Source organism: Chroicocephalus ridibundus, chromosome 1 (genome assembly GCF_963924245.1).
Source record: "Chroicocephalus ridibundus chromosome 1, bChrRid1.1, whole genome shotgun sequence".
In the NCBI taxonomy this organism is placed as follows: Eukaryota; Metazoa; Chordata; class Aves; order Charadriiformes; family Laridae; genus Chroicocephalus; species Chroicocephalus ridibundus.
Window position 1 is genome coordinate 133,574,522 of NC_086284.1, and position 26,096 is coordinate 133,600,617.

At 46.4% G+C, this 26,096-nt stretch overlaps 1 protein-coding gene across 1 annotated transcript in view; it reads left to right on the forward strand.

Annotated features, from left to right (window-relative positions):
• Positions 1–24,835, forward strand: part of EPHA1 (EPH receptor A1) — a 38,060-nt gene extending 13,225 nt beyond the window's left edge. Inside the window, exons 3-18 of the mRNA XM_063353998.1 lie at positions 5,099–5,374; positions 7,051–7,441; positions 13,023–13,178; positions 14,095–14,427; positions 15,683–15,807; positions 15,911–16,070; positions 18,615–18,711; positions 18,922–18,977; positions 19,250–19,372; positions 19,476–19,661; positions 20,104–20,165; positions 20,552–20,761; positions 21,420–21,569; positions 22,273–22,466; positions 22,765–22,920; positions 23,803–24,835. Coding sequence (XP_063210068.1) covers positions 5,099–5,374; positions 7,051–7,441; positions 13,023–13,178; positions 14,095–14,427; positions 15,683–15,807; positions 15,911–16,070; positions 18,615–18,711; positions 18,922–18,977; positions 19,250–19,372; positions 19,476–19,661; positions 20,104–20,165; positions 20,552–20,761; positions 21,420–21,569; positions 22,273–22,466; positions 22,765–22,920; positions 23,803–23,881 — 2,754 coding nt within the window. The 3' untranslated portion in view covers positions 23,882–24,835. The remainder of the gene's footprint in view (positions 1–5,098; positions 5,375–7,050; positions 7,442–13,022; positions 13,179–14,094; positions 14,428–15,682; positions 15,808–15,910; positions 16,071–18,614; positions 18,712–18,921; positions 18,978–19,249; positions 19,373–19,475; positions 19,662–20,103; positions 20,166–20,551; positions 20,762–21,419; positions 21,570–22,272; positions 22,467–22,764; positions 22,921–23,802) is intronic.
• The last annotated feature ends 1,261 nt before the right edge of the window (positions 24,836–26,096 follow it).

A 26,096-nucleotide genomic window follows, 5' to 3' on the forward strand; every position in this document is an offset into this window, starting at 1 on the left:
TGGGGAAAAAGTATATCATCCCACCCAGAATGATACTGCAGACAAGTAAACATCGCTTCTATGTTCAGTTGTGTCAAAGACTCCATGATGGTGTGATGAAACCAAACTTCCCTGACCATTGCCAAAAGATCAAAGAAATAAAAGCAGACTCTCTGCTGTTCTCAGATCTAAAGTTATAGGACTCATGAAGTTAAGTGTCTAGATGTCACCACACTTCTTTCATCATCATCATCTAAATTGTCTTCCACAGCAGCAAAAGAACTTGCAAGAGTATTGAGAAATGTTCAGTAAAGGGTCACAGAAACTTCATTCTGGACTACTGTCAAAGCACCACTGTGGTGCTGCTATTTTGGACTGGCTGGTCTAGCTTTACCTACTGACAGGTTTTTGTGCGGTGTATTTTAGCTGCAGAGAAGCTGTTCATCATACCATGGCAGCTATCAGCAAGATGAGTCTATTGTCAGAGTCTTTCCTTTGAGGCAATATGCTAAGAATGCAGTACAGCCGAACCTGTAACGTACAACTGCCTTCAACTCTGAATCTATTCCAGGAAGAGTTTTTTTGGTTACGGTAGTATGCAAATGCTACTATACAAAAGTCAAATAGACTCCACGGGCAAAAGTGCTGCCAGGGGAAGGAGACAGAAACCATTCAGCAGTGCGGGTTCTGCTAGCTGGTTTCAGGCTTGGGACACCACTGATGTATTGCTGCTGAAAAAGATGCTGTTTTGGGGCCCTGCAATTTTTCTTTAGGAGGAGATTCCGTGCATTAAAATAGCACTCTGAATTCTGTTGCAAATTACAGGGGCACGGGTACACTGTCGCTGGCTGTACTAACTCAGCAGGTCTTTTCATCCTAGTGCATTTGTTTAGCCCAAAGTTAAACAAGTTATTGGTTTTCGGTATACGAACTCCTAACTTATCCAGTGGAGACATGCGTCTTAGTTTAGTAACTTTAAGCCAATTGGCAAGATGCTTGCCTTGTTGTTGCCTTCTGTAAGTCTCTCGAAAAAAGCGCAGTGCCTTTCCCTAGGGGTCTGCAGACCACAGACTGGAAGACACTGTGCTAAGCTAATGTGAAGACAAGTGAAATATAGGTCACAGCAGGCAGACTCTTATCTGAAAGGAGACAGGGCAAGTCCCTGGCAAGCTGGAAACGGAGACAGCGTTACTGTTGTGAGCCACAGGCTCTTCTGAGCCTAACGATTTGCAATACTGTCACAGGCTGTTGCCTCTGTTACTGGTAGCCTACCTCTTTAATAGCAACGCTGACATTTGTATTCATCATCATAAAAAGTTTGTTGGTTTTTCTTACACATAAAAAAGAATAAAACCAAAAGTAACTGCTCTATTGATGCCTGCAGAGGCTGAGACAGTAGCTCCAAGAAGACATACGGACTGTCTCAGTTTGTTTCCGTTTTATACCTTATGGCAGATCCAAGGAACAGTAGCCCACAAATGGATGGAGGAATCCCAGGTTGTCCTAGATAGGCTCCTTGACACAGACCTAACCTAGAGAAGGCTCATGTATAGAAAAAGCAAAGTAAGCCTTCCTTAGGCTTCAGAGCTTCAAACTGTTTAATCAATTCAGAGTCGATCACGGCAGATACTAAAAGGCATGTACTTTATCTTATCTTTGGATCTTTACTCACAAGGCAGACCAAGCCAATAATGTTTACTACAAATATCTACTTGGCGCCCTTCCAGATTGTCATTCAAGTCGTTCTGAACTGCCTTCATAAAGACAGCTCGTCTCCACCACTGCTTTCTTTATATTTAATCCAACCTAGCAATGGGAGGAAAGTTGGCTTCCTTTTTCCCAAACTTGAAGTGTTCTGAGGTTATTGAGATAGTGCTGTTCTTTGAGGTTTTCATTCGCTTAACAGTTAATTGCTGTGCTGGAATTATTTTGCTCTGTATTATACCACCGGACCAAGACTTTCAAGAGCAAATCTCTGGAACTAAGTGCCTGTGTTAATATGTGGGTTCCTGAGAAATGCATGAGAAAAACCCTTTTGTTTTCAAATCCAATGGCTACATCCTTAGACTTTTTAGAAAGTCAAGCTACTAATTTATAGCCCTCTCCTGAATGCACTTTTTTCTTAGCAACTTTTTAAGAATTCGAAAAGGTTTTAAAAGTTTAAAGACTAGTTTAAAGACAAATTAAACTTAAACTTAAAAAATAATTTAAATTTAAATGTGTTTAAAAGGAGTTTTAAAGAATTAAATTTAAACAGTTTAAGAACTCTTTAGCTTGCTTGGAGCAGGGTGATCTGCTAGGTGATCTCCAAGGGTCCTTTCCAACCTGAGTCTTTCTGTGATTCTGAATCTCATGAGAAAGTTTTCTGTAGCATCATAAAATCACAGTTGACTCGCTGCTAAAATGAGGAAGTCTAACTACCACTGACCCCTGCTTCTCCTAGAAGAACATTTCCCATTCTCTGGCCAAACTGATGACTGGAGTAAGCATAGAGTTCTGGAATGAAATGGGTAGAAAGTTGTATTATCAAAGGAGGTTGATTCAATGTCATTGGCAGACAAACTGGAGAGCCGAGTAATTCATATTGATTGAGCCAGACTTTACCACACATGCTAATTAAGAACATTACATTAAAAATCTGAGGCATACATTTTGATTTTGCAGCAGATTCTTTGAGGATGTGAGACAGTTGCCTAGTGACTTCTGGACTCATCACCCTTTCATTAAGTGTTGTATGTAACAGTTTTCCTCTACTGCTTTGAATTTAAAAGCTTCACTGAATAATGAAAAGAAGTCACAAGCATATTTAACAATGGTTCTGTATTGTTAGCATAACTAATATCCTCATTTTACTTCCTTTACCCATCAGCAGTAGAGTCTAGAAAAACCAAGTCTGACTCCCTTGTTATTTCTTTGCACCACACTGCATATGAAACTGTGCAATAGGCAGGGCGAAGCATCTTTGCCCTGAAGAGCTCAGTCTGGAAGAAGCTGGGCTGAGATGAGCTAAAAAATATAGGAGTTAGCAGTTGGATTTTTTCCAGCAGTAGAGTTGAAATGAAATTTTTCTGCTAGAGTTGTCACTACGGAAAATGAAGTTTTGGTCCTGTCTTACTTAAGTTTTGAAAATGGTATATTCAGGACATGCATCACAACAGCTTATGTCTTTTGGTGAGACATGCAAAAATTGCTTTCTGGTGACACTTGTCTGTGGCATTGCCTTAGGATAAACTGCTAATGGAAACTTGTCTGACTCTCGGCCTTCAAATGCAATTATGCATTTCCCATCAGCTTGGTGGAGGCAGACACCCACGGAAAAATGCTTCTAAAAGCCAGTCCTAACATTGGCAGTTTCTTATGAAAGCTACTTTGCTCTTATTCTCCTTTCTAACTTCTTTTCTTCTATTTCAATCTCCTTCAGGATGTGTTGTAAATTCAGTTATGTGGCATTTTCCAGAAGTTCTTCAATGAAATAGTGCAAGGGGTGATTGCCCCTTCTGGTTGATCAATTGGGACTGATCAGTCCGTTTCTCTCTCTTACTATCCTAAGTCCTTTGACCTCCGGTAAGTGAAATAAGTGCAAATCCTGTGTGGTGCAGGTATAAGACACCTGGATCAGATTAAGAGGGTGGGGTAACACTGGAGATGATTAATTAATTACGTGGAGAAAAAGGAAACAAGAAGGGACACATAGATATCATCCGCAGAACTTCCTGGGAGGAGACTGCTAGTGTGCACTTAGGTAAATGTCTGAAATCAGCCAGAGAGATAGGAGCTTGTGCTATCAGCAGGGCTTGCTGGCTTGGTGAAAGCACTCGGGCAGTTTTCAGAGTGGGGCTGTATAAGAGCTGTGCTGTAAGTCGTGGCGCGAAAGCAGAGCCTCCTTTGGCACTCTGTGGGTCCATCTCTTGTATTCCACTAGCAGAGTGACCTGGTCTGTGGGATGTGAAGCCAGGAGAGAGGCTGCAGGGTTGTACTGTGAGTACGGGAGGTGGTGGTGCTGCTGGAGAAATGGGCGAGTCTCACGCTCAGCCCATGAGACTTGACAAGCCTAGAGTAATATAGAGACTGAGGCCTTGTTTAAATTGCATCTTAACCTGGGGTGTGATTTAAAACCAAGATGCTTAAACTTGTGCCAATACCTATGTGGGCACTTGTTTCAATTTAATTTGATTAAACACTTAAAGCATAATGAGAAAGGCAGTCTTAGCACAGGGGGAAAAAGGATTTAAGTTATTTTCCCTGTGGACAAAACCTTGCTTTCCAAGTTTTCAGTTCTCATGTACGATTACTCAAAAGCGAATATTCTTTGCATTTTGTATCTGACCTGTGGTGAGGAAACAAAACTAGAACCACATAAAATTCAGCAGAAGCGTATGTTGAAATATGTATCAAACCCTGCTGGATTCATACAAACAGTATCAGTGAGGTCATATAACCAGCTGGGCCCGAGTCCTCCTCTCAGCCATGATTTGCCTGAGGACGAAGCAGAACGTAGCATGAAGTCAGGAAAATCAACTGAGTTTTAATAGTTAAATTAGAGTTTGCAAAATATCACACTTAAAGAAGCATGAACTCCAAATGAATGAGTGCTTGCTCTAGCACAGTCCTTCTGCAGCTGACCTTCCCATTGTGCCAGGCCATGTTTTTCTCTTACCCCAAAGCGCTGTGCATTATTTCCGGGGGCAGATAATAGTGTGATGTCCTACTGTATACTTTGAATGTAAACGGTGTCAGAGAGAAGTGGCCCATACACGGGAGTAGTGGGCATTTTTCTCAATCTAAGATAAGACAGTGTATGAAAGAAATAGATCTGGACTGAGATAGGATGAAGGGGACATGCAAGGGTCCATGCACTGCTGTTCCCTTGAATTTGTCACAAGTTAGAACCTAATTACAGTGTCCTCTTTGCTCCCTATGTAAAGAGTTTAGGCAGATATGGAGCTCTAGACCAGAAGCAGCTTTTGCTCTGTGTAAGAGACCTTTCAGTTAGCCAGGCTTTGAGCCCTGAATGCTATATGGGAATGGATCTTTTAGGCTAGATTTTGTCATATTTGAAGCGAAACTTGTTTCTCACATCTGTCTAACAACGTTGTGTTTTCTTCTACCCTGGGAGCAGTGGAGTGAAGTGCAGCAGATGATAAACGGTACCCCGGTCTATATGTACCAGGACTGCAGCGTGCTTTCCGAGGGTGACACTGATCACTGGCTTCGCACCAACTGGATTTATCGGGGTGAGGCAGCCTCCCGCATTTATGTGGAGCTCAAGTTTACTGTGAGGGACTGCAAGAGCTTCAAAGGTGAAGTGGTGACCTGCAAAGAGACCTTCAATCTCTATTACATGGAGTCTGAACAAGATGTCGGGATCCAGTTCCGCCGCCCGCTGTTCACCAAGGTCTGTAGCGTCAGGGCTAAAGACTGAGTCATATTTTTCTGCTTAAACTAGTCGTATCTTTCAGCTTAAACTAGGTGTGTCTTGCTGGCTGGGGGAGGCCAGGAGAACCATCATCTGGGGAGGGGCATGGATAGCAAGCGTTGTCCTTATAATAAACTTTGCCCTCCATGCCCTTTGTGATGCTCAGAGTAGTCTTTGCCACAGGAGGCACCGGGGTTTTCAAATGAGATCAGCCCTCCATTCTGCATAAGCACTTATTTAACTTGACACCAAGTAGGTAAGGATTCTGAAGTGCTAGATGGTTACACCAATTTTTAGAAATAGTAAAGCAGAGACCAAAGGAATTTGACTTGCCTTAGGTAACAAAGCAAGATTAGACTAAGTGAAGAACGGAATCCAGTTCAGGTCTCTATGCTCCTGAACGTTTACTCTGATTGTTACAAGATACAGGGTCTTTATTTTTTCTAAAAGTGGAGGTGATGGCTTGCTAGAATGAAATTCTCCCTTCTGTGAAAGTATTTGGCATCGCTATATTTTAACTGCTGTTTCCCCCACCATAGTGCCCTCTTGCCATGGAAACATTTGAACTGCAGAACAGGGAACCTCAGATTTTTTGTAAAGGAACTTCTATAACCCAGTTCTGTCCTAAAAGATGCCACGGACCTAAATTATTTGACTGCCCCTTTCCTCTGCACTTTAAATGATGTGATGAAAACAAAGAATGGTAAAGGCAGAGCAGGACTCTGGGAACGGATTCCCCTCCCTCCCCAGTGCTCCTCCACCTCCCCTGCAGCTGGGACCTACCAGGTGAATTTGTGCGATACCTCCACAACTCCTAAAGCTGCCTTAGGATCCCACTGCCAGATGCAGCTGCTGTGCAGATCCTTTCATCTGCCATCCAGCTAGGCAGAGCAGGTGGTGTCATGTAATGGGGAGGGGCCTGCGGTGGAGAGGATCAGTTATCAGGCTCTCTCTCTGAGAAGAAGGGCCACCCCACCATCATGCTCTCTGCGGGAAAAGGCCACCCCTCCTGCGGTCCAGCTCTTCCATATCACATGATGCCATGGAGGCCTTTCCCATTTCCCCAAGCATTGAAAGCATCTTTCTCTCGCTCTCATCCTTTGTGTGCTGAGGCAGTGGCAATGTAAGAGTGTGGGAAGAGTTTTTCACTGAAGCGTCTACAGTGCTGAAATACGTTGAGTGCTGTATGAGAAGCGCCTTGCAGTAGATGATCTGATCTGCATCAAGTACGGCCTAGACTAGGTGGCTGTAGTTCACTGGTCAATTTAAAAACACAAGTCTAAGCACAGTTGTGATTTTACCGCATACAATTTGCAAATAAAGAAGAACCTCACAGAAGAGAGATTGGTTCCTTTGGGGCAGTTCCTAAAGACCTCTGAGGTCAGAGACCCAGAACATAGGGTACTGCGTAAGACCATGCCCACAAAAGAGTTGAAAGGAGATGGTGGAAAGCATGGAGGCAAGAAAGGAAGTGGACCCTGTTGTTAATACTTCTTCCACATGCAAAGAAAGCATGCAGTGCACTAGCATTAGAAACAGTTGACCATACAGCCTCTAAAAAGCCTTAGTGTAAAAGAAGTCTGAGAGGCATGGGTATCTTAGCTGCTGCTGGCTGCTCAGATGTTAACCCTGTTGTCTTTTTCTCTTTCGCTTAGCTCAACACTGTGGCAGCAGATCGAAGTTTCACAAGCAGGGACATTGAATCGGGCGCCATGCAGCTGAACACAGAAGTGTGCCCCATTGGGAAGCTGTCTCGCCGGGGCTTCTACTTGGCTTTCCAGAACTCTGGGGCTTGCGTAGCGATGGTGTCTGTCCGAGTGTATTACAAGACTTGCCCAGAGACAGTGAGGGGCCTGGCCCATTTCCCAGAGACGCTAGCAGGTTCAGAGGGGCTGACAGAAGTGCCCGGCGTCTGCGTGGAAAATGCAGCTGAAGAAGCGGGCTCTCCCCCCAGGATGCACTGCAGCACTGACGGGGAGTGGCTGGTACCCATGGGCCGATGCCTTTGTGCTGTGGGGTTTGAGGAAGTCGATGGGAGCTGCGTAGGTGAGTATGCAGACAGACACTGGCTGTAGGCCATGGGAGAGGTTCCAGGGAGCTGGAGATCAGAGCATCTGTAAGCATAAAGTGGGATTCAGGGGAGTTAGTGTGGTCTGCCTCTCTTGCCTGCCCGCTGTGCCTGCCAGGTGTATCTTAAACCTTTCCTCCTCTCCTTCGCTGCTCTTTTTCAATTGTGACTTTTCTCCTCATGTGTCAGGTGTAAGACCTGCACACACCTTTCCACTCCCTCTTGGGCTTCATCCAGGAGCCTTCAGCTCTGCAGCTAGTTTCTGCGAGCTGTAACTGTGTGATTGACACTGACTCACTCAACAACTGGTTCCCAACCCTTAAATGGCAGCCTTCTCTCAGGGCAGACGGGTCAGATGCATGGAACAGTGTATTTGTCCCGTGACTAGGAAGCTGGGAGCCGGAGGGAGGCAAGTTTCTCCTTTGTGTCCCCTTCTGCTTGGACTGGGATGGCTCTTCTGCCATGGGAAACTGTGTAAAGCATGTTGCACAATATGGTCAGTGCCTGGCTCATTTCTGAGGAAGACCAATTAGCAAGCATAGGAGTCACCAGGGCACTTGAGCCACGGAGCAAGCCAGGGTTGTTGGAGCAAGTAGTGCAGGGCTCTCCCTTTGCCACAGAGGGGACAAGATCCAGCTTCTTAGGGCAACTTTGTGTGTTTGTCAGGGGAAAGCATATGTGCAATGTTTTGGGGGATATGTATTACTGCAGGGAGGGAGGTAAAAGACAGCGCATCTCTGCTCTTGTCATCAGAGCGATGTGGCACAAGACTAAGGCATATAGAAGAAGGAATCCATGCACTGCTCTCAGGGTCAGTGGGTGCCCTGTCTCTCTGCTCTGTTCTGCCTTTGCTCCACTACAAGGATCTGATGCCCCTTTGAATCCCCACTGCTTGTTGCGCATTTCGCTTGGGGAACTGGTGAAGGTTGAAGCACAAGATCCTTACCCTTCTCCAGCAATCCCCTCTCCTTGCACAGCCCAGCCAGTTTTTCCACTTAGGTGCTACAGAGCTCTCCCCGCCCTCCTGAGAGCACTCCCCTGGGAAGGGGCAGGGAAGCTGTCATGTCTGGACAGGCCCTGACTGCTATCACAGCACAGGTTCATTCTACATCTATGCTTTTATCCCACTCCGCCCAAGTACAGCTGCAGCCAGAAGTGTCTTTTGTAGGATCAGTAGGGACTGGGGAGGTCTACGAGGAGCGGAAGGGAAGAGGGGAGAACCTTGCAGGGGTAGGGAGAGGTACTTCATGCCCAGAGCAGTGTCTTATTGGAGGATCAGAGAAGGTGAATGTAGGTTGCCTGCTGGGGGATCTCTTGGGGTCCTCTCCCTCTACAGAAAAGACCAGGTGTTGTGCAAAGGACTGGGAACAATCCAGGTCAGGATAAAGATGGAAGTCAGAGCTTCTACTTTTGTCCTCAGAAGATCAAGGACTTTTCCTTACAACATGAAAAGGGGGACAAGATGCAGGAAGTAGACCTTCAGGCAGTGTCTTCTGGTTCTGAGTTTTTCCTTAAGTAGGAACAGAAAAAAAAAGGAAAGCTTAACTACAACCCTTGCCTAATAGCAGGGAGGAGAGCCTGACCTCTGTTACAGGACAGGAGGCAACAGAAAGCCAGAGACTGAGGTTCTGAACAGGTTTGCACAATCCCTTGGTGAATTCTGAACTGCATAAAGCTCTGCTGGGTACATAATGCCTTAGCCATCCCATGATCCAGGAAAAGCCGTGCCTGCCCAGAGCGTTACATCTCAGCCTCTCATAGCATGGCAGACTTTGCTGCCGATAATCCCAGAGCTCCGTGATTAACTTCCTCAAGCGCGTAATTTACCGTGAACACAAAGGCTGGATGTGCCCCTGGTCTGTGCTCTGGTTCCTTGATGGGCTCTGTGGGGTGGCCGCTGAGCCCAGCTCCCTGTCAGCCCAGGTTTGGCACCTGTGGGCTGCCCAGTGCTTGCTGGCAGTCCCCCGATGAGCACCTCTAGGAGGAAGGAAGGAAGGAAGGAATGGAGGGAGGGCCCCAGCCACCCTCTCTGCCCTCTGGCGCCTGGCGAGCAGGGCTGAGCAGGCCCTTTCCCAGGCCTGTTTTTCCCATCTCGTCGCCCGGAGCGGCTGCCCAAGGGCTTGGGGAAACCAGGTGCCGGCGGCCAGAGGCGCTGGGTGGGAGCTGCGACTGCGGGCTGTGGGCCTCGCCCGCCGGCTGCGCCCCCGGGGCAGCCGAGGGCAGCCGCTCCTCTGCTTCTGCCCTGGGAGCCCGAGGCGTCCAGGGGAGGGAGGGAAGGAGGCAGGCAGCCATGGGAGCCGGGCTTCCCGGCCCGACGAGAAGCGCCTCCGCACCCCTTCACGCTACAGGCCCGGGCCGCGGCTCGCCGGCCTCTGCTGCCCCCACCCCCGGACCAGACGGGGCGCTCCGGGGGAGGCTTCGCACCGCCTCCAGGGCGGGGCCGGGCACCGTGGCCCCGGCGAGGCGCTGGCATCTCCCCGGCGGCCCGGGCTCCGCAGCTGCGGGGCGCCTTGCCGGTGCTGTGCGGCCACCTGCCGGCCGGTGCCGGCAGGGCGGGTGCGTGGGCCCCGGTTGCCGCGGCAGGGCGGCCGAGGCGCCGGGCGCAGCCACCGCAGCGTCCCGTGCGGTTAGGCGGGGGCCGGGGCCCGGGAGCGGTGGCAGGAGCCGGGGGCTCTCCGTGGCTGCGGGGCTGTGTTGTCCCCGCCGCTCCCAGGGCGCCGGGCTGGTCGGGGCCGGGCTGGGCTTGTGCGGCCCGGCAGCCCGCGGCTGTATGGCCTCATGCCTGTGGCCCCCGCGCTGCGCCCCATCCTTCCTGGCGAGCCAGGGGCTGAGGCCGCCCTGGCCTCTGGGTCGTGCAGGCAGCTGGGTGCCTCTGCTCCTGCCTCTGTTCCTGCCTGCGCCTCCTGCCCTCCTTTAGTTTCATAGGACCATAGAATGGTTTGGGCTGGAAGGGACCTTAGGGATCATCTAGTTCCAACCCCCCTGCCATGGGCAGGGACACCTCCCACTAGACCAGGCTGCTCAAAGCCCCATCCAGCCTGGCCTTGAACACCTCCAGGGATGGGGCATCCACAGCTTCTCTGGGCAACCTGTTCCAGTGCCTCACCACCCTCACAGTAAATAATTTCTTCCTAATATCTAATCTAAACCTCCCATCTGTCAGTTTAAAACCATTACCCCTCATCCTATCGCTCCACTCCCTGATAGAGAGTTCCTCCCCATCTCTTCTGTAGGCCCCCTTTAGGTACTGGAAGGCTGCTATAAGGTCTCCCCGGAGCCTTTTCTTCTCCAGGCTGAACAACCCCAGCCCTCTCAGCCTGTCCTCATAGGAGAGGTGCTCCAGCCCTCTGGTCATCTTCTTGGACCTCCTCTGGACCTGCTCCTACAGGTCCATGTCCTTGTCCTGAGGACTCCAAAGCTGGACATGGCTGCCTGAGGGCTGGAGCAGCGCTGGAGCTTAGGCCTGGAGGAACAGAGGCCTAACGGCAGTTCTCTTGCGGTCAGAGCTAACTGTTTTTGCAAAGGTCCCCAACCCCAAATTTCCCCCATTTACTTGCTGACTGTTTCAGCGTCGATATAAGAGGGTGTGTATGTCACCCCCATGTTTATGGCAGGTAGTATTGTCCATGGGACATCAGAACCTCTGTGTTATATGAGTCTATGGACCTGCACTTGGTTTGTTTTTCATGTTGCTGTCAAAACTTTCCTGATCCAAACTGGTTCACTGTCAGGAATTTTGAAATCTTATGCTGGAGCAAAATGGCAGGAGGCCACAAAGCTTTCCTCTTCACTCCGGCATGTAGAAGTGCTCTCAGCCAGTGAGCAGCTCTCAGTAGAGATCAGAATAACTTTTCTTCATCTTGCCTATTTCTGAAGGAGGTGATTTGATCTTGAATATAAATGGAATCTCTTTGGGCTGGTGATGATCACTGCTTGAGCCTCTTAATTCTTTCAACAGCCTTTGTTGTCATGGACCACATAGTTGTATGATTGTAGCTCAGAATGACAGACTCGTTCCTGAGCGGTTCTGGTATTTCCTGAAATCAGAAGGTGCTAGTTGCTCCTACTTCTTGTGATTATTTGTCGTCTTTGTGCTCTTTAGGCTTAAATGCTGTAAATCCTTTTGTCCTGTGTACTGTCATAGGATCCCCAAATGGCTGTGTGATGGTATTGCTATGCAACTGGTAGGCCAGTTGGCATCATCCAGTGTCAATGGGACAGTCTGCCTGCCATCCCAGAGCAAGGGGAACCATTAGAAATGAGATTAAGCTACTTCTGTGATGACAACCTAGAGAGAGATCTTGGTGTACAGTGAGGATGGTGACTCTTCCTGAGACTGATGCTGAAGAGTCTTGTTGGCCTTTGAAAAAATTTTTAGGCCCCTAAGGTGTTCCTCTGTGTCATGCAGTAGGAATGGCTGGATTTTTTTTTTTTGTTTTCTGGATAAAGGATTATTTCCTATGCTATGCTCCACCACAGTAAGCCATTTGTGCCAGGCTCCTGAGCAGAAGGCTTTGGGGCATTCTCCGTTGGGATCTCCTGAGGGATTACACAGGACATTGTTGCTTTTATAGTGCAATGTGAAAAGGGTCATTTCCTCAATGCTCAAGTTAAATAGTAGTAGCCATGACAGAAAATTAGTATATGCATTCCTCAACTATCTGATTAGTGATAGGTTGTTTGTTTATTTAGTTTAAGAACATTCGATAGATTCATTTAGCACAGGCCAGTAAACCATTAAATTCAGAGGTTACTTCAACCTCCCTCACTCATTTTCTCCTGGCTACACACCTATAGAAGTGAAGCATTGGCCTTGAGATAACTGGTAGACAGATCAGTGCTCCTGTAGATCAAGCTAATAGTAATGCATCAAAAAGAGTATCAGGTGTTATACTTAGAGAAAGATGTGGCTGCTTATTTTTGTAGAACTGGAAATAGAAAGCATGTGGCACCTGTTCTCTTGCAGTCTGTTGGGTCCTTTGCCAGTTACACTCAATGCTGTTAGGTGAACTGATAGTTATCTACATATTCCCCAGGGCCCTGCTAGGTGATGCTCTGGTACAACACTTGAAATCAGAAAAGCTGCTTCTGATAAAAAGCCCACTGTCTGTCCCATATGAAGTCAGCAAGCAGAGGACTCTGAGGAGTACAAGGACTTGGAGCCAATGTTTACAGCTCTTATTTATGGTGTGGAAAGCTTGGAGGGCAAGGTGGCTACCAGTCTGAGTTTATGTTGAAAGAAGTCTCTGAGATTGACCAGATTCTGCTTTCGTACAGCATCTGTGAGGAATGAGATCCCCCTTCTTTAGTCTACAAGTCCTTTCATAACATCAATCCTACCTTGAGTCTGCATCTCTTCTCTTATCTACTGGGAGAAGATGATTGGTCTGACTGACCTCCAAGGGTCCCTTCCAACCTAAGTATTTCAGTAAGCTAAGAAAGTGGAAGAAAAGCAAGCAGATAAAGGAGTGTTCAAGAAGCTGAACAAAACTGGCAGGTGCTTTCTTGTTGATCTTGGTTTATTATTGATCTTATGTTGACTTATTTGTCTCTTCACAGCGTGCCAGCGAGGATTCTACCGTCACTCCCTGGAGACTAAACACTGCCTGAAGTGCCCACCGAACAGCTTGTCCGATGAATCAGGGGCTACGTCTTGTCCCTGCAATGCAGGCTTCTACCGAGCGCCTTCGGAGGGCCAGAACATTGCTTGCACCCGTGAGTCATGGATAGAAAGAAATAACAATATTTTTACATAGCGGGGGATGAACTTATTGAGAAGAGCCCTACAAAGAAGAACTTAGGGGTTCTGGTGGACGAAAAATTAGACATGAGCTGGCCATGCACGCTTGCAGCCTAGACAGCCGATTGTATCCTTGGCTGCATAAAAAGAAGCACGGCCAGCAGGTCAAGGGATGTGATTCTCTCCCTGTATTCTGCTCTCATGAGACCCCACCTGGAGTGCTGCATCCAGCTCTGGGGTCCCCAGTACAAGAGAGATATGGACCTGTTAAAGCGAGTCCAGAAGAGGGCCACAAAAATGATCAGAGGGCTAGAACACCTCTCCTAATGAAGAAAGGCTGAGAGAGCTGGGGCTGTTCAGCCTGGGGAAGAGGAGGCTTTGGGAAGATCTTATTGCAGCCTTTCAATACTTAAAGGGGGCATGTAAGAAAGATGGAGAAATACTGTTTACAAGGGCCTGTAGTGACAGGACAAGGGTCAGTGGTTTTAAACTGAGAGTAGATTTAGATGGGATATATGGAAGAAATTTCTTACGCTTAAGGTGGTGAGACACTGGAAGAGATTGCCTAGAGAAGTTGTGGCTGCCCTGTGTTTGTAAGTGTTCAAGGTCAGGTTGGAAGGGGATTTGGGCAATCTGATCTAGTGAAAGATGTTCCCGCTCATGGCAGTGGGGTTGATCTTTAAAGGTCCCTTTGAACTCAGATAATTCTGTGATTCTATGAACAAGGAGATGGGAGGAAGCAAAATGTTGGGAAATGGGGATGAGAGATCAGAGAGGGAGAGGCTGGTGGGACAGAAGGCTCCGTTAGAAATGCATCAGCAGATGGGAAACTGCCACAGTACTTTGGGTATTAACAGCTGGATCTAATACTTTCTTTCATGCTTCTTGTAGGCCCCCCCTCAGCTCCCCGCAATGTCAGCTTCTCCCTTATTGGCACGCAGCTGAGTCTGTGGTGGCAGCCACCCAGTGACAACGGTGGGCGAAAGGACCTGACTTACACAGTCTTCTGTCAGCGCTGCCATTTCCTGTCGTGTGAGCCATGTGAGGCTGGTGTGGTATTCTCCCCCAGTGCTTCTGGTCTCACTAAACCTGCTGTGGATGTGGACGGCCTAGAAGCTTACACCAACTACACATTTGCTGTGGAAGCCCATAATGGTGTCTCAGGAATGGGACCTGCTCCACAGAGAACTGCTCCAGCTGTCTGGGTCGCAGTTGGACATGCAGGTTAGCAGAAGCAGAGAGAAGTTCTTGCTCATCAGGGAAAGGAAGAGGAATCTCTGAATGTTTAAGCTTTCTCCATCTTCTCCTTCTGTCTGCCACATGTGTTGGTATGGTATGATAAGGACTGTAAGGTACCTCTGCCTCTGACACGTAAAGGCCATCAGTCATATTCCTTGCAAGTCAAAGCAGCAGTAATCATTACCCATCAAGAGCTGTGAATCCACCAAGGACTTAACAGATGTGAGGAGGATAAAGCCCTGCTTATCACACACTAATGTAGTCCAGCTTAAGTATTGTTACCTGTGTGACAGGAAGAACAGGGACTGTGGCATGAAATATTTTCCATTACTCGGATATTGCAAAAAATCCGACCAAACACAACAGAAACTGTGCTGTAACTGGGGAAAAAAAAGAAAAAAAGAAAAAAAAAAAGCTTTGAAAGCATGGAGAAACGAGGATGTTAAAAACATGCAAGTTCTTGACACATGTCTGTAGTTCAGCTTCAAGCTGGCTAGTTTGGCTGTCCTGTGAATGCTTTCCAGAGTGCTGTGAAACGTGGTTATAGAAAAGTGACGTCGCAGTGCTCAACAGCCCTTGGTACTTTCCCCGAGTTCTCATTTAGTGACAAAATACGACTTTTCTTCCCAACGCTATGCGGGGGAAGCACAACTCTGAGCTAGAAAACTCTGAGCTACTTTTGGCTTGCCTCATCACTTCCTGCTGCTGCTGAAGGACAAGGAGACAACCAGGCTTGACTCTTCAGTCCTTGCAGACTGTTGAGAATTATCTTCTTATTCATGAACAGCATGCATTTGCAGTCAGCTGAGAGATTTTGAGCACTGAATTTCACAGTACCCTTATGAAATGGGCCTGCATTCATAAATCATGTAGGATAGTTGAGTTACTGCTGCTGTAAGAGCATAAAATCCTAACATTTTTATTTCAAATCGAACACTTTCAGTGCAGTGCTGGATTAAATGTAGTTTCTTGGAACACTGATTTTGTTTTGAGGGCCAAACAAAGTTATGCTTCCACTGTTGGGGTAGAAGCATACTATTCACAGAAAGCAATTAATTACTGCCAGAGACCATCATTCCCTTTCACCACAGAAAAGGAAGGCAGGGGAGTGGCAGTGGCGATGAGAGTCAGTTCCAGTTGGTATGACCAGAAAAGAAAAGACGAGATTCTGGTGGAGAGAATGCCTAGTCTGCATTATGTTTGTGTTTCTTCCTGATATTCTCTGCTCTCTCCCCTGCAGCTCCGGTGACAGTATCGCAGTTTATCCTGACACAAAGAGATGACAGTAGTCTTTCTGTTTCTTGGCTTGCCCCACGGCAGCGCAGCCGGACCTCAGTGGAGTATGAGGTCATGTTCTTTGAGAAGGTGAGGGCTGCCTTATTTTTTCTTCCCCCTTTCACCCAAAGGGGTGGAAGTGTCCTCTTTGTCCAACGTGTATTTGTTACTTGACCCTGTTTGACTTCTGTAGGGGGAGGAGGCACGTTACACAGTGAAGCACCTTCTTGAGCCAAATGTCACTCTGACAGACCTGCAGCCAGACACAGCCTACTTGCTTCGTGTGAGATCCATCACACCCCTCGGGCCTGGGCCCTACTCCCCGGAGCAGGAATTCCGCACCCTTCCACCAGGTAAAGGACAACCACTGGTATCTCATCTGGGAGAAACTCACTTCTCCATCAGATTGTATATTCACATAATACACGGATCTCTTTTTGTGTTCTGTTAGCTGTGAGGCACAGATACCACACTCCTGAGTTCCTTGTCACCAGGGCCAAGCTTATTGCTTCGTAAAAATGTAGAATAATGAGACATTTGCCTTGTTTCCTTGGTGTCATCTAAAATCCACTTGTACTTTCCCGGTCAGAACTGATCACTCTCATGTTTGTGTGTGGTACTGGCAAATCACTTACTTACCAGCTCTTCATCTAGTTCTCCTGAAAGACATTTTGATTCTGGCTAACATTTCTAAGTTTGAATGTTAGCAAAATGATTACCATATGCCTCCTTTTGTGTGAAAGTTACTAGTGAAAAGGAGACCTTACAAGGACCTCACCACTGTTTTTTCCAGCTTTATCATTTCCATGTATTACATGTACTACATATATTACATACATTATCATGTCTGTAGTCCAGCCCCTGAATGTAACTCTGCCCAAAAAGATGGTATGTGCCACTGAAAAATGTTCTCTGCCAAAGCACAAAGTGTAGAAGGCTAAGCTGTTGAGGTCACAAGGAACAAAGAATGTCTCATACAGGCCTCACATCTAACCTCCCGTTTCCCTGGGTTACCCAGAGGCTTCTCCTTTATCAAAAACCCAAAGACTGAGTTTGCTCTCTTCATTCCACACATTCACAGATCCTCCTATTGACCTTATGGATAATTTTAGAAATACATCCGTTGAAATGGTGCCTTTGAAAGGCTAGTTTTATTATAATGAAATAAGGACGTGGAAGAAAGCAAAGGCATACCTTAATGTAACTAAATAGTTAACTGTGTAAAAGCTGTGATACCACGATTGGAATATAATTTAAAGATTGGGCTTTTTTTGGCACCAGAAGCTTTTGGTAAAATTTTCATGAAGTCACAATGCCAAATGATGATGACGTAAGTGATCTTTAACTAATAAAATAGCGTACCACAAAAGTTCTGTGGAAAATATGTAAGTTAACGTGTACCTTAAATGGTTTTGGTTATAGAAGGACATGTTAGAAAATAGTTTCATCAAGATTTTTTTAAAATAAAAGTTCATCACCTTATCATGCAAAGACAAAGGTATTTTGAATATGAACGGGATTAAAAAGAAGTGCCAGGAAGGTTTCATTTGGTGGGAGTCCTTTGATAACAGTAGGCATCATTTAGCTGTAATGGTCTAGGGATTTTAGTGGAACAAGCTCTGCAGGGAGAGGCATTTTTTTTTAAAAAATACGAATTTGAGAATTTAGATCCCTTAATTTCCTGCAGAAATGCTATGTACCTAACAGCTTGTCCATTTTATTAATAAAATATGTTATTTCACCTTCCAAATCTTGACTTTTTGATTTGAACAAAAAAGAACATTAGCTCTGCCTCTTGATTTCCGCTTAACTGATTTTTAATAATTTTAGTGGGGTGAGTCAGCATGAAATTGAGCAAGGATAACAAGTGTTAATTAGGCTTTACAAATGCTGACCATTGGACTGGATGTTAGGAAACAGTTCCAGACACAGTTGTCTGTGTCACACAAGCTGTTCCTTGCTTTAAAATCTGTTCATTTAATGAATCAATTTCTTTAGGAATTTTCTTTCTTTTGGATGTTTTCCTGATTCTCTTTAAGGGAAAATATGAAAAAATGTAGATTCTCATTAGATATGGATATGAATACTTTTCAGTAATGTATTTTTAATTTTTTGAAATAGTTTTTTAAGCTGTGGGAGTTAAGGTTTAAAAACACATAGTTCACCAACAGAGGTCATTTAGCATTTCCTCTGATGAATTCAAATATGCTGTATGGAAATGGATGGCTTTAGCTTAAGAATCTAAATGGAAGAAGGCAACCTGTGTTATATGAAGACTATCTGAATGCTGTCTGATCACAAAATGGAACCACCTGATGCTTGGTTTTGAGAAAGCAGGAATATGATGTTAGACTGCAAGTTTGCAAGTCAGTACCTGCTTGTTTCAAAAGTCCTAAGCAGACAGTGGCTTCTGTCAAGATAATTAGGCAACGGACCAACCCTGGATATTGATGGAAGGGGAGGGGGAAATTGATTTAATAAACAAGAGGAGGCTAAAGTTAGACTGCTGGGGAAAATCATGTCTTTGCTGTGCCATAGTCTAAACCAGCTACTGAGCAGGGAGAAGGGTCTGATCTGAAAGAGGAGTGGGAGGGAAAGAACAGCTGTTCTTCATTTTTGAAAGTGTCATGGAATTTATGTGGGAAATCAGGCATAGGGGTAAATTACTCAACTGGAAGACCAAGACTGTAGATAAGAGTCGACCAGACACCCACCAGAAAGTTCTCTGTGGACATGAATAACAGTATAATAGGACTCATATCTGGTGGCTCTGCTGCCTGGAAGACAAATGGCCATAGCTTACCTAATGCCATTTGCTGTTAGAAGCTGGTTGCTACATTGCAGACAAATAGTTCTTGGTCTTTTAAATGATATGGCCTTTCTCTTTGTTTCTGCAGACACAGGAGCTTTGTCTGGTGGAGTCATAGTCTCTATTATCTTCGGATTACTACTATTTATTGGGCTGCTTCTAGGACTTTTCATCTTTCGGCAAAAGTAAGTGTTGATTTTTGTTAAATGTAAATGAATCATCACATTTTCTTGCTAGCAGTACTCTACCAAGTAGGTGCAGTGTCTGGTTCCAATTTGCTCTGCACTGTCTTGAACTCTGTCTCTGATCAACTAGGGCAGACACCCCGGAAGTCTTGCTTTCCTCTTTGCTATCTGCAGACCATTTTATTTTCATGACTGCTTCTTATGTTCCAGGCAGGCTCGTCGGAGACAAGCACGGCCAGATTACAATACTTCAGGCTTTGATCGAGGTGAGCTTCAAATGAGTAGAACCAGGGAGTAGCCTGGAATGGGTTGGAAGGAATGAAAAGAAACAGTAGTTTAAAACCAGACACTGGTACGGATTTTCTGATGTAATTTGCCTCTTCCCATAACAGCTCTAGTCTTCAATGTATGTTTGGTGGATTTGTTTACTGCCATTGTTAGAATCCTATGGATTCACCTGTGATTCTGTAGCTTTGCCCTATAAAGCTTGTCAAAGACTCGACAGGTTAATTTGCTCTTTTGTTTCCCTTTACCATAGAGAAGGTCTGGTTGAAGCCCTATGTAGACCTGCAACCTTACGATGACCCCAGCAGAGGGGTGCTGGAATTCACTAAGGAACTAGATGTCTCTTGCGTCACTATGGAGAATGTGATTGGAGAGGGTGAGTTACTTGTTGTTCTCCCCATCTTTCAGTTCTCCCATACTGTTATTTTGCTGCCTATTTGTGAGTTAATCTGTGACCTTTTGCCTCTGGTTGTCCTCAGGGGAGTTTGGGGAGGTCTATCGTGGGTCCCTGCGGCTGCCAGGGAAAGAACGTATCGTGGTTGCCATCAAGACCCTGAAGTCGACATATTCAGACTCACAGTGGTGGAACTTTTTGCGCGAAGCAACAATTATGGGGCAATTCAATCACCCGAACATTGTGCGTCTGGAAGGAGTTGTCACCAAAAGTAAGACTGTGTGGGAGAGAGTCCTGGAATGAGAGCAGAAATTGGCACATTTCTTGGGTGTTTCTTAGAGAGGAGGCTGTCAGAGAGGCTGTGCTGGGAGAAGACAGGCATTGTCATGTTACCCTTATGGCAGAGAATGAGAAAGGGAGGACAGGTGTGGATTTCCAACAGAGTCATGAGGCAGTGCTAGGAGAGGTCTTCTTGGGTTGGTGAGTGGATGAGAAGTTGGGATGGTGTAACGGATGCTGTAAGGTTAGATGTGTGACACAAGGAGGAATACAAAATTGTTGGGGGAGGTCTAAGGAAAAGGGTCAGCCAGCTGTGCCAGTGCAATAGGGATGTTGGTTGGGGTTGAATATGATTCCCTGTGTTGGGGAAGTGTGGAGAGAAGGCAAGGGTAGGAGAATTGCAAAAAGGCTGACACCTTCTTGTCTTCCTCAAGGGAGGCCAATGATGATCATCACTGAGTATATGGAGAATGGAGCGCTGGATACCTTCCTCCGGGTGAGAGACTCTGATCTGTAATAGGCTTCTGTACTGCTGGAACTTGCACTTGACCTGGATTTAGGACCCTAAGAGAAGACTAGAAATAAGATCCAGACATCCACTTACATTCTGCTCACTAACATTTCCAGCAGCTGAAGCTTGATGCCATCCAGTTTGCTCAGTGCCCAGAGTGCTGTCTTTGGTAGTTGAAGTGCAGATGCCTAATGATGACTCTGGAGATCACCACCAGTGCCTTAGTGAGAACCTGCTGGGTCCTTTGGGCTGCAGCATTGCCTTTTTGCTTGTTCACCAGTGCCCACTTCTGCAAGTTGATAAGGCCAGTAACTAGAAACCGAGCAGATTGATGTCAGTTGACCAGGATCTTCTCTCACTTCTTCTTGCAGGAGAATGAGGAAAAATTTAGCCCTGTGCAGCTTGTGAGCATGCTGGAGGGAATAGCCTCTGGCATGACCTACCTTTCAGAACATAACTATGTGCACCGGGATCTGGCCGCTCGCAACATCCTGGTAACGCGCAGTCTTCAGTGCAAGGTGTCTGACTTTGGTCTCTCACGAATATTAGAGAATGATGCAGAGGGAACCTACGAAACCAAGGTAATGCAGAAGCAATCTCTCGGTCCTGTAAATGAACTGTAGTCTCAGGGGGATTGGGATTCTGCCAGATAAGAGTGGCAGAATTTCTTCACAATAGGAAGCACCAGGCTGGGGGAAGATATGGATAGAAAATCTCTGAGGAAAACCCATAGTAGAACTGCAAGTCATAGTGTGGATGATTCAGAAGGTGGTACTTTTCTGTCTGGACTGCATGTTGATTTTATTGGCTAAGAGACTGAGAGGGATGGTGGTTTCAAAATGAAAAGCAAAACAAGAGGTCTGATTTTTTGGGCTCAATTATCTAAATCTAGCTTTGAAGACAGCCCTGCTGTGATCAGGGATTTGGACTAGAGACATCTAAAGGTCCTGTTTAATGAAAGTTCCAGTGATTCTAATGTCTGGTGTCATTCAAACTAGGGCTGTGACTGGTGTCAGGCTTTTACTCCCACAACAGTGGTTTCGCCTAGCTTTCAACTGAACAGAGGGCTTAAACTCATCCACTTCCCAAGAATGTTTCTGTGCTTTTGAGAAATTTCCCCAGGGGTGGTTAAAGCGGGCCCAGTCTTTGAACCACTTTGTAAGCTTCTTGCATGAAAGCACTGGAGAAATATAACCCAGTGATACATGCTGGATACACTATGTCTCTGCTCTTTCACAGGGTGGTAAGATTCCCATCCGATGGACAGCCCCAGAGGCCATTGCTCATCGGATTTTCACCTCAGCCAGTGATGTCTGGAGCTTTGGAATTGTCATGTGGGAGGTGCTGTCATTTGGTGACAAGCCATATGGGGACATGTCCAATCAAGAGGTAACAGACACTGAGCTCAAGTGCTGATTTAAAAAAATAAACACAGCATGTAGGCCCAACTTTTGTAGATTTCCCTCAGCCTGCAGTCTTGACATTCTTTTGAACACATAACTCCTATGTCTCCCTCCCTGCTAAAAATCAGTGCAACCAAGCCAAGGCCAATAAGCGTTTGGGCCTCTGAACCATGTTCAGGTGTCAACAACAATAAGCCAAACTGAGGACTGGTTAAATCAGCCATGGCCTTTGGTCCTGGAGATGTTCTCTATTGGTTTCTTTCTCTCCTTCCTCTGGCTCTGGACTATTATGTCTAGTCTCATTCTAGGTTCAGCACATCTGTGAGCCTAGCACATGCTATTGAAATTATTTCACATAGTCTGGTTCCCCTTTTCTCACCGGGCCTGTGCCAGGATCATTTCGTCTTCACTTCTCATGAACACATGCCCTGAATGGCAAATGGGAGCTGAGATAGCGAAGGATTGAAAGTACTTGCATATGCCACTTCACTTTTTGACATCCCTTAGGTGTCCTGATCCTTTGCTGTGTTGCTCAAACCCTACTTCATACACATGTAATCTGTGTCAACCCCTCCCTGACTGCACACTGTGCAAAATGGTGAACTGCCTGCTCTGAGCCCCACAGAGGTCTCTGGCTCCTCTTTCTCACTCTCTGCTCTTGACCAGATTTCTCTCTGTCCTCTGTGCAGGTGATGAAAAGCTTAGAGGATGGGTGCCGGCTCCCCCCACCTGTGGACTGCCCGTCTATCCTCTATGAGCTCATGAAGAGCTGCTGGTCACACGATCGGACGAGGAGGCCTCATTTTCAGGAAATCCGGGCTCAGCTGCAACATTTCATCTCAAGTCCCCAGCTCCTCCGGCCTGTTGCAGACTTTGATCCCAGGTAAGCAGGCTATCACTGGAGGAAGGGAGGTTAACTGGGAGATTTTCACCTCCCTGTCTCCAGCAGGAGGAGAGGTAGTGCTAGCAATGCAGGCTGGCAAGAGGAAGAAGACTGTAGTCATCTCTCTCTCATGGTGACAGAGGGCATAGCCATTGACCTGGGCAGTCTGACCTCACTGTGCAGAGAGCAGATAAGTTGGCCTAGCCCTGGCAGAGGGTGCTTGCCCTTTAGCTACTGTCTTATAGTGCTGGCCATTTAAGGTAGTTGCCTGGCTAATGAGGGTTTTATCTGCCTTTAGGGTAACGCTCCGGCTCCCCAGCTGCAGTGGCTCTGATGGGATCCCCTATCGATCCATCCCTGAGTGGCTGGAATCCATTCGCATGAAGCGCTACATCTCCAACTTTCGCACTGCCGGCCTGGACACCATGGAGTCTATTCTGGAGCTCACTGCTGAGTAAGGGCAGGCTAAGGTCCCACAAGGCACCCCAGGCTATGCTACAAATAGCTATGTCTGTCCCCGTGCTATCCGAACAGGCGTGCTTGGAAGGCTTCTCTCCATCCTTCTCTATATAGATAAATGGAAGTGAACAGGCTTCTTGCCCTAAAAGGGAAGAATCAGCCCAGAAGAACTGGGATCAGCCCAAACTGTGATACTAATTCGCTGACTCTCCGTGCTTCAAGCTCTTCAGGGGTCTGAGCCGCTCTGAACTCACATCAGACACAAACAGCAAGGGGAGGCAATAGACGGCAGACAGTTCTCTAAACCTGAACCATCGCCCCACCCTTGTAGGACTTCATAAGGTCATTTTCTTGCCTTGAACTGCAGATGGGCTAGTGTTATTCTCCCCCGCCATCAGCCAGGTACTGTTCTGTCATAGACCAAAGTCCTTCTGGGCTCCTTAGAAGGACTCAGGTCAGATGTTTTACCAACACAGCTGTGTGCTGTTGTAGGGTCGGGGATGTATGGCCAGCTCCAAACAGGGCAGTTACATAAAACAAAGGAGCAGGCACAGTGCAGGGACAGAGCTGCTGAAGGCTTGAGACATGTCCCATATCACAAGCTGACATAGACACAGTCCTGATTTAATGGGAGCACAGGCCTAGTCACGAGGTCAGAGCAGCCGATTGACTGGGTGGGCAGAGGTATCCAGGGAAGGGCAGGGACATCTAGAAGTTTCTTCCCTCTAGAGAAAAGGTAGGCATAGTAGGAGGCACTGAGGGAAAGGAAGCTTTCTGAACTGATGCTTGGTAACTATTTCTGCCCTTTCCCACATCCCAGTCCCCAAGGAACACGAACAGCAATTCATTTTTTCCTTTCTTTTCCCATTTCCTTCAGGGACTTGAAACAGATGGGAGTGTCACTTCCGGGCCACCAGAAGAGGATCCTGTGTAGCATCCAAGGCTTTAAGGAGTGATCAGCCGTTGCTCTCTTAAGCTTGCTAAATGCCCATTCTTACCAGATATCACTTGGAATCATTCCTATGGCAATTGCTTCCAAATGAGTGACTGGGACAAGCAAAGCGAAACAACCTGAACTGAAAAGGCTCATGAGGCAACACCACCTGCTCTCATTTCTGTTTCCCCTTGCTTTAGCTCTACAGCAGCCATCAGTACGTTTCAGAGCACTGGTCTTAGAAACTGTTCTTAGCCCTGTCTTCTGTAGTCCATTCTGTGCAGCACTAAGTAATCCCTCTAGTCCACATACTGGTGTTTCAGACCCTCAGTACATCGCATGGAAACACAAGGATACGTACAAAGCGAGTTGGAGGTGGTGGATAACGTTTTAAGATTGGAGATGAGGGTTCAGGTAGACTGGGACATTGAGGGAACATGCACAAGGACACAGACCTGTAGAGACTGGGCCCGTTCGCTCCTTGGCATTCATCCCTTCTCACTCAGCAGCCTTCTGTCTTCCTTATTTTACAACGGGAACAAACTATTCAGTCTTTCACAGGGCTGCTGGTAAGGGATATATTTTTTTTTAATTCAGCTATTCTTGCCTTAAACACCAACTCGTGGTGTACTTCTTTGGAGGAGAAGTTGGGAGTAGCAGCACACCCTGCTGTAACTTGTGTGATGACATAACCTCAGCACGTTGCTGTTTTGCACAAGCACACTTCAGCGGGGAGATTTACATCTCTCCGACCTGCTTAAAACTTGTGCCATGGACAGAAAACCCTTTAGATATACCCATTTTTCTCTGCCCCTTTTTAAAAGAGAGAATAGTTTTGTTTGGCTGGATAGGGTATTTTTAACAGAAAAATGTGTAGGTGGTCTGTCTTATTCCTTCTCTGTGGAGGAAATGTTATTATTTATCACAGCTCAAGACAATTATAGACTGTAAATAATATTTTGTAAATAAACCTGTGGCAGAGCAGGCTGTGTTGGAGTTCTTTGGCTTATTTCAAATATGATTGGGACCCTTATTTTAGCATATATTTTATAAGTTCCAGCAGGGTCCTTACGTCCACGTTTAGTTGTTTCAGCCAATGGTCTTTGTCCATTTAACTGCAGATTTAATGCGGAAATGCAGTTGCATTAGGATTAAAGGATGCATATGGAGCTGGACACCTCAGACGTTTTTCTGTAAGCCCAGTTACAGCTGTATCCATCCATTATCCGAGTCTGTCTTTTTACAGCTCCTGTGTTTACCCCTAAACCATGAGAAGTGTTAGAAGCTACTGCTGTAGTTTGATGAAATGCATGTGAGCACTACTTCCTTCTGCTGCAGAATAGACTGTCCAGGGGGAAAAAAAAAAATCTCACTCTGGTGTTCCTAAGTCTTTCTCACACCTGGGAAGAGCAGTCACCTCAAGATGTATTTTTCAGCGCTGGAACTAAGTGTAGGTTGGTGAAGAAGGTGAGTGCTAGTCCTTCAGGGATCAGTTACTTGCTGTAGATAGCTATCAGTGTTTCCATAATTGTATAATGCTCCAAATTCTTAAGGCTACAAATTAACCCTCCTGCTCCGGGGAAGGTCTTGCTTAATCATAAATGGTGAGTTAAGAAGCAGAGATCTAAAGACCTGCAACCTAAAGCAAGAAGGCTGGCTTCCGTTCAACGTGAGAAGCAGCAGAGTATACACAAGGGACTGTAGTATACATGTATCTCAGCTACTCAAGTCACTGCAACTATAGTAAGGGATACAGAGACAAGTTCTTCCTATGGGTCTTGTTAGTCTATCAGTAAGTTCAGTATTAGTAATAGGTGTCTTTAACATGAAGTATAGATAATAAAGTTGCTACGTGGCAGATATCCAGGCTAGAAGATAAGTCCTGATGAGGCTGGCACAAGATTGTGAGCTTGTGTCGTGCATATGTAAACTTTATCCTAACCTTGCAGATAGAAAATGGGGAGTGGTTGCTACATCAGATAGTTGTGCTGCCATTCAGAGGGACCTTAACAGACGGGTGAAGTGGGAAGAGAGGAGACTCCTGAAGTTGAACAAAGGGAAATGCAGAGACCTGCAACTGGTGAGGAACAGCCTTAGTGCACGCTGGGTGCTGACGGGCTGGAAAGCAGCTTTGCAGGAGAGGACTTACAGGTTGTAGTGAACAGCAAATTGCGCTTGAACCAGTAACGTGCCGTTGTAGCAAAGAAGGCCAACAGCATCTGAGCTGCAGTAGCAAA